At 34.7% G+C, this 8,887-nt stretch overlaps 1 protein-coding gene across 1 annotated transcript; it reads left to right on the top strand.

The window, feature by feature from the left end:
- The first annotated feature begins 5,654 nt into the window (after positions 1 to 5,654).
- LOC145033987 (uncharacterized) lies at positions 5,655 to 7,014 on the top strand. The gene is made up of 2 exons (XM_078982459.1): positions 5,655 to 5,988; positions 6,553 to 7,014. Exons 1-2 carry the CDS (start codon positions 5,755 to 5,757, stop codon positions 6,754 to 6,756), a joined length of 438 nt encoding a protein of 145 aa, XP_078838585.1. The 5' UTR covers positions 5,655 to 5,754; the 3' UTR covers positions 6,757 to 7,014.
- The last annotated feature ends 1,873 nt before the right edge of the window (positions 7,015 to 8,887 follow it).

Genomic DNA, 8,887 nt, shown 5'->3' on the forward strand with positions numbered 1-8,887 from the left:
GTTGTCTACTGCTAAGTCTAAACTTCGGAAAATCATAACTTCCTGATACGAAGTCAGATTTGGGCATTCTTTTCATGCACGCTCTCGGTTTAACAAAATCTATGACTTTCGTTTAGATTACTAAGGCTAAATATCGATCTATCGTAAATTCACTATTTACATCATTCAGCATCGTGTCGGTTCTGTCACGAAACTTCGACAAGTCATAACTTCTTCGTTATAACTCGGATTTCGGCATTCTTTATATATTCGGAAACCTCGTCACGAACACTACCACATCCTTCATATACATCGGGATTATCTAACATTTCATTTCGATGCTTATTTTATCCTAAATTCATTTAAGTCACACAACTAAGCACAAAACACATAATACTCAAATAATACATCTTTATTATTTCAAGGCGGGTTACAAAGGTTAACCTAGACATTTACATCGATATTAATGACAAGCCCATGAACACAGGCGTTACATGAGGTAATTCCATATTTTAACCCTGAGTATGAAGATTGTTGCATTTTACCCCTTGTGTATGAGAAATGTTGCAAAATGGCCCATATTGGCATTTTTTAAATAATGGGGTGTGGGTACGTGCGTTGGGCATACATAGTGTAAGCTAGGAGTACGTGGTAAGATCCCAAACCCTAATTTTTAGGGTTCAGGCCCTATTTAAACATCTTTATAGAATCCAAAATCTCTTCTCTCATCATCCCCATTCGACCTTAGGAAACCTTTATCCCTTTTTTAAGCATTCTTGACCTTTGGTGTGCATTTTGGTGACCTTGAAAGAGAAAAGAGGAAGTTAAGTCAAATTGGAAGCTTGAAGAAGCTTTGGATCTAGAATCCTTAACTACCTAACAACCTCTAAGAGGTATAAAGTTCTAAACCTGGCTTGTATTTCTTTACATCTTGTTAGTTCTTGATTCATGAATCATTTTTGTTCCAAGTCTTGAAATTTGTGAGTTTGGCATGCTCTAGCCCATATAATTCATCCATTAAGATGTTTTGAGATGTCTTTAAGCATAAAAATATGATCTTAGCTCTTAGTTCTTCCCCATGCATGTGCTAGGATGTCCTAATAGATTACAAAGTTAGGGTTTGTTGGTGTTAAGCACTTCTAGCCATGCAAAGTCATAAAATTGGAAACTTTATGTCTTATAATGTTATTTTGGGCTTAGATCTGGATTTGGACATAAGGATTTGATGTATTAAGCACTTAATAAGAAGTTGAGGTGACCATGTGCATATGTTGGGCGTACCAAATGCTACGCTACGTGTACATGGTCAAACCCTCGACTTCTTGGTCAAGGGGAGTACGCCCCGTGTTCAACTTGGAACGCCTAGCAACCTCAGCACGGTTGACTCGACTGGTCTGTGATTATAACCTTGTTTCCAAGGTTGACCTAAGAGTAGTTTGGGCATTTTAGGTATTTTGGGGTTTTTAACTAAGCTTAAAGTCCTGGTTTCGTTTAGGTGATTGGTAGAGTTGGTGTTGGAGTTGTACTCGGTGTTGTGTACTTTTCTGCTACTCGTCATACTGAGAGATGAGTTTTCCTTCCTGTACCCATGGGTCAAAGGCGCCAATGCCGCTTTCTGCAGAAGGGCAATACACCCGGGGCGGTCCCGCTTTGTGCTGAAGGGCGATACACCTGGAGTGGTCCATATAGGCTGTAGGCCCTACGAGGAGGTGTCCAGTTAGGCCGAAGGCTTGTAAAGTGGTCCATATAGGTTGTAGGCCTTGCGAGGCGGACCAGTCAGGTTGAAGGCTCATGTTTGTATGCTTTTATTTGTTATGTTGTGTAGTTGTACTTCGGGGGAACTCATTAAGCTTTGGCTTAAATTTTTAGTTCATTTTTTAGGTACTTCAGAGGATCGTGGGAAAGTGAAGTCATGATCATGCACATCTTCTTGTTTTATGACATTGGATCTTAGGAAACTTTGATTTTGAATAATATTTTTGAAACAATGGTTTTGTAAACACTTTATGGATGACATGAGTTGTTTTTCAAAAATTTAAATTTCTATGATTTTTGAGTTGTTACAAATTTTCAAAAGAGTAAATTACTGAAATCGTCCCTGTGGTTTGCTCAAAATTGCATGTTTGGTCCCTAACGTTTTTTGCACTCGGATCATCCCCGTGGTTTGATTTTGTTGCGTTTTTCGTCCCTGTGGTTTGATTTTGTTGCATTTTTCGTCCCTTAGATACATAAAGTTAGGGACCAAACATGCAACTTTTACCAAAACATAGGGACAAAACACGCAACAAAATCAAACCATAGAGACGATCTGAGTGCAAAAACAAAGTTAGGGACCAAACATGCAATTTTGACCAAACCACAGGGACGATTTTAGTAATTTACTCTTTTCAAAAAGAAAATGAATGTTAATGGAACTATTGACAAGTTGAAAGCCTGGATAGTCATTCAAGGTTTTAGACAAAAACCAAGTGTTGACTATTTTGATACGTATGCTCGGTTGCTCGTATTTATACTATTAGATTGTCGATTACCTTGGGAAGTATCCACAATCTGTTTATTCATCAAATGGTTGTGAAAACAGCCTTTTCGAATGGTGAACTTGATGATGAAGTTTACATGAAACAACCAGAAGGTTTTATAATGCCCGGTAAAGAGTATATGGTTTGTAAAGTTGTCAAATCTTTGTATTGGCTGAAAAAAATGCCTAAAAAATGGTATCAAAAGTTTGATGAGATTATTTTGTCCTCAGGTTTCAAGATTAACTAATGTTACAATTGTTTTTATAGTAGATTTAATGATGTTACTAGTGCATGAGTGATCATTTGCTTATATGTAGATGACATGTTGATTTTCGGTGTCAACCAAAATCAAGTAGATGAGGCAAAGAAATTGTTATATTTTAAGTTTTCCATGAAAGATTTGGGAGAGACTGATATATTCTTGGAATAAGAACTAAAAGGATGAATAAAGGCTTGGTAATGACTCAAAGTTATTATATTGAGAAAATTCTCAAGCGGTTTAATTTTACCGATTGTTCTCCTATGAGCGCTCCTATGGATCTAAGTGTAAATTGATGGACAACACAGGAACTCCTATTTCACAATCGCGATACTCTAAAGCCATTGGTAGTTTGATGTATGCAATGGCAAGTATCAGGACATATATTGATTTTATTGTAGGGAAATTGAGCAGGTACATGAAAATCCTAATGCTCAACATTGGCAAACAGTGAATAGAGTGTTTAAGTATCTCAATGGAACTATGGATTATGGCTTGAGTTACTTACTTACTTGGTACATCCTTCGGTTTAGGAAGCACATTCAGATGCAAGTTGGATAACCAACGTGGATGATCATTCCTCAACGACTGGTTGGGTATTCTTGTTTGGGGGATGTGTCATATCCTAGGCTTCCAAGAAGCAAACTTGCATTACAAACTTTACACGGGAATATGAGTTTGTTGCGTTATATTATGTTAGTAAAGAAGATGGTTAAGGAACTTAGTTTATGAGATTCCTTTTTTCATCTAAACCGATAGAAACTATTTCCATCCGTTGTGATAAAGATGTCACGTTGGGCAGGGCTTATACTCAAGTGTGTAATGGCAAGTGTCGACACTTAGGTGTGTGACACACCATGGTTAGAGAAAAAATCATTAATGGTGTAACTTCGGTTGATTTTGTGAAATCGCAACATAATTTGGCAGTTCATTTGACTAAGGGTTTGTCAAGAGACTTAGTGCGCAAGTCTGCGATTGGGATGAGATTAAAGTCCATTTGAATTTTTTAAAGGTGAGACACCCAATTCCCTTCTAATATGACATCAGGAGCTGAGTTCAATGTGGAAAGCTCACACTTATAGATTGCAACATATTAAGTACACATCCAAGGTAATGTGTTTGGTTCTGCACTTGACCAGCTTGAATTTTAACTTCTTAATAATTCATTTGATTAAATGTATGTGCAGATATATGGAAATGAATTGTCTATGTGATTGTGAAGTGTTGCTGTATTACCAGAGGTTGTGGACTTGGCCTTTATACGATCATGAAAGGATTAGGACACACAAATTAATAACAATGTCAAGTTGTATTTTGCTAGAAAATTCAATAAGCTAGTATGTATTTTACTTTGAGGAATTCAAATGGGTTGATGGGTTCAATTCTTAGAATACCCTGATTCTCGAATATTTACTAAATGAAAATGCAATCGTTGCGACATTTTCATTTATATACTAGTTTGGTTTGTTTTGATAATGTTATGTTTGTTCATGGTTACACTAAAATTCGGGAGAATTGTTGGTGATTTTAGTGTGAGCATGACATTTTGTTTAATTGGAACACACATGTGAGCTAAGGGGGTTCGTAATTTGTACTTTAATATATGTTTGGGTATCTAAGGAGTGCACCCATGTATAAGATCGAACAAGGAGACTGTTCGATGACAAATCGGAGGTCCAGGGGCAACGCCCCCAGGTTTGGGGTTTCCAAAGGGGTAGTGCCCATTTGACGGGGTCTAGGGGCAGCGTCCCTAGCGGAGTCCAAGGGGTAGAGCCCCTGGTTGGGGCCCCACTAGCTTGTTTCCAAAGGAACCCATGGTCAACTCTAAAACGAAACTCTACGTATCATTTTCTGTTTAAACAACTCTCCTTTTAAGGAGAAAATATCACCTCTTAGCTCTCGTTTTTCTTCATACAAACTTAGAATCCTTTAGCGAATTGCCTTACGTTTTCTGTGCCTAAATTCATAAGTGTCCCCTTGGGATTATCCTAAGTTGAATTTCATGTAACCCGAACATAAGGTAAAAATATCAGTTCGAAAGTATTTACACGATCTAAAGGGTATCTAAATCTCCGTTGTAAACTCTACTCCTTTATCTAACAAAACATGAGATTTTGAAAGACGGGATTAAAATAAAGTTATAGACATGTCATCATATACACTAACACTAATGTTCTAGAAACATGTGAAGAACTCATTGGCACTGAAGAAGGAAATGAAAATTACGCAAGCATATATATGCCACCCTTGGCAAATTAGTATTTTACAATGTCAACTATCATTGCTAGAATTTCTTTCTGGAAACTTTGTTTCAATGATATCTTTATGTTTAGCAACATATGTTACGTTATGAAACAATATCTAAATTTTAAATATTAATGGCATACTAAAGTTTTTATGTTAATGTTATGAAAGAAAACCGCCAAAAGAAGACCAGGCAGAATAAAGATCGAAATTTAACATATTTTGGAGCTAAATAATTTTGTGAGGTCCGACGATTGCACAGACCATCAAACCAAATTAGTCTAGCAATAAACCGACTCTAAAAACGACAAGACAGAAAAATGACCATTCGATACTAGTTTGCCAAAGGCTAAAGAAAAGAGAGTATCCTAGACCAGTTTGCTAAAGAACGAAAAAAACATATTATGATAGAGCAATTCAAGACCGAAAGGAGACAAATATTGTTCAGCTATAAAAGCTAAGTATGAACGTTATTTTTAGTTCAATCATTTTTTTATTAAAAAAAGATGTAGTACACACGTTGGAATTAAGATTTAAAAAGAATATATATAGTCTTGTACCTCATGTAGAAGATGTTGTGCTTTCTCATTTGTAATCATGTCACCATAAATCTATCAAGCCAAATATTAAACAATTATTTGACACCTTCAATGCCTTTAAATACATAGCAATAACTCCTGTAATAAATGCTCTTGTTCAACTGAAAGAAGACATAGGCACTAACTTTGAGCTTTTGCTTTTTAATCAAAAAAAATGGAAGAGGGGAGAGTCGGTTTCATACAAGAATCTTTGAGGGGTTTTCTTAAGTGTTTAGGGTTAGAGAGTGGAGGAGGAAAAGACCCTGCTCCCGTTGAAGGAGAGATTCTGGATAACCCTCCACCACCACAACCACCAGTTAATCCGACAGCACAAACCACTTATGAATCCCTACCCTCTGTAGATGATCCATCTACCACCGATCCACTCGTTGAAGCTCTGACGTCATCTGTAAGTAACTTCCAAATAAGTTTATCTGCTATAATTACGCTCTCAAGCGCTTCTCTTGCGGATATATATTGTTCCCTTCATTTAGTTAACTGAAGATTCCAGTGGTGTTGTTTTCAGTATAGAAGTACTTAAGTTGAGTCTCGTTCTCTAAAAAAATTAGATCGTGTTACACCTAAATCCGTATATGAATTGAACTTAAAATCAATTACCAAACTAGTTAGGCGTATAAAGTAATATATATAAACCCGCTGACTTTATAAAAAAAGTCGATCCTTTACCTCTAATTTGGGATGTTCAAGAATATTCATCCATTATGATGTTTAATTTATCATTTTTGCATCTGTTTTTATTTTCTTTTAGTACTTTTCTATCGAGTGAGCTCATTATACTCAGGATATGTTGTTGACATCTTATGACGAACTAATTTAATTTGTCGTGAAAATAAGGTGGTCATCTAGAGACATGAATTGATTTTTTGTCTATTAAATTACGTTTTAATCTCTGGCGTCTTAATTAAGTTTTGTTGTTATAGTAATACATTAATTCTGTGTTAATTACCATCAGATTGAGAAGCCTTTAGTGTCGACAAGGGATATTGGTGGTGATGAGAGTAATTTCAGTATGGTTACTATAGATGAAATTATGAACACAAGTGGTGGCACAACCGCTGAAGCACATTATGTTGAGCTAATGGACAATGGTACAACCAATATGAGCCTCCTTACTACTCGTCTAATTAGCAGCGGGGGTGGAGGAAAAAACCATTAAAGCATCAAAACCACCAAAAAACAACGATGGTGACATGCCGTGGTGATGCATGGTAAGACCAATATATTATATATGGCCACTAATAAATTACAGTACGTTTGTTGGTCTTGTGATCATCAGTCATTTCACATCATCACATGTATATGTATGTCCAGGTTATAATATGGTTTCTTTTTCGTATGTGTGTTTTGGTACTATTCATGTCTTTATATTCTGGTTTGTAAACTTTGGTAGCTAATGTAAATTTAATATTCTTAATTTTGATTGTGTAGATATCCAAATAAAAGATAATAAACTGGTGATGATAGTGTGGTTACATATTTTTTGCATGATAGTTATATGTACATTTTCATCCAAAATGGCAAATATATATAACCGTATTAAAAAACAAAATTACACAAATGGTCATTGTCACTGGCGCCAGAAAGTACCACTACAAATAATTTTAAGGAGTTTTTAATATAGTTGGTAAGAATGGATCTTAGTGATCCGAAGAAAATGAGTCATCGAGTGCGTTTTAAACCTAAAAAAACCAATTATGTTAAAAAAAATTCAAAATGACTTGCAACATTATTTTCTATCAGCCACAAGAACCATTTATGTAAGTTTGTCTAAGGCGGGTAGGTACGGGTAACACGAGTACGCGTTATTCCGACGTGGCAAACTAAAAACGGCATTATAACACGCCGAACACCGTGCCCACCTTGCGTTGTTAGCCGTTACAGTATAAGGCGTTACGATGGTAACGCTTGACAACGGGAGGATTTCTACGCAAATTAACTCCAACGGATATATTTTTGATTTTTCAACCGTTGTAAAACGGTAAAAAAAAATAAAAAAAAATAATAATAATAGATTTTCATTCTTTTTACAACTATATATATATATACATATAGATCAACATTTATCTTTTATACAATCCTTTTTACTTTCAAATCTTCAAAAAAAAATTGCCTACTATAGATCAAAACCCCAACATTCATGATCCAACGAAATCGCGCGTAAAAGATATGATTTGCAACAGGAACATTTTGAGTTCTTGCGTAGTGAAGCCGAGGACGATCGTATTACGAAAGATTTGACAATTCTTCAAACTAGCGAGGATAATTTGCCACCGAGACGGTTGGAGACACTCCGAGAAATGAAGGCGGAGATTGAGCAGAAATATTTAGACGAAGATTAGTGTTTTTTTTTGTTGTAATGTTTTTTTCTTTTTGTTTTTTCTTTCGGACTATTTTTTTCGTTGAAATGTCGTTTTATGTTTTTTCGTTGTAATGTATTTTTTAATTAGTATTTAATTTAATTATGTGTTATTTAATTTATATGTTTTTTAAAAATTATTATGACATAAATTAAAAAAATAATAATAAAACAAAATAGAAAAATAGGAATTACAAACATCAAAAAAATTAAAAAATAAAATAGAAAATAAATTGTGTTATTACATGTTATTTAGTGTTGTCCATTTTCACATTTAATATTATAACACTCATTTATGGCTAGGATGATAACGTGACACCCTTTGGATGTGGTAACATGTAATAACATGTTGCCCACACCCAGCAACCTAAGGAAAATTAGAATATACGAGGTCATATGAATAATTATACGCTAGAAACTAAAACTCTGAGAAAGAAAACTATATATTAACCCAGACCACTACACTAAGGTCATCCACATCAGTGTAATGTCATTTATCTTTCGATTGTGCCACATTAGCTTTGCAATATTACTCACATCAGTACAATAACACTCATCTTTCAAAAGTAGTCCCTACTGCCACATCAACAATTATTATATATATATATATATATATATATATATATATATATATATATATATATATATATATATATATATATATATTCAATAATAAATTAACATAAATGTAATTATTATAATACTAATTTTTTCTTTAAAATGGTCCCACTAAAAACTAAAAAATGTTTTATATATCTTAAAATATATATTTGTGTGTAGGGCATTAGAAATAATATGAATATATAATAAAAAAAGAATAAGCCCTATACTTGCAAGTCTTTCTAAACTTGCAAGATAACATCGGCAATGAAAACCCATTTGCAAGACCAATTGCCAGACGGGTGTGAATGCTCTAAGCAGATAAACCAAA

Source organism: Lactuca saligna, chromosome 1, assembly GCF_052625555.1.
Source record: "Lactuca saligna cultivar CGN05327 chromosome 1, ASM5262555v1, whole genome shotgun sequence".
NCBI lineage: Eukaryota > Viridiplantae > Streptophyta > Magnoliopsida > Asterales > Asteraceae > Lactuca > Lactuca saligna.

Coding starts and splice junctions, on each gene's coding strand:
- LOC145033987 (XM_078982459.1), top strand. CDS start 5,755: ATGGAAGAGGGGAGAGTCGGTTTCATACAAGAATCTTTGAGGGGTTTT. Junction 5,989..6,552: donor TTGAAGCTCTGACGTCATCT/GTAAGTAACTTC, acceptor AATTACCATCAG/ATTGAGAAGCCTTTAGTGTC.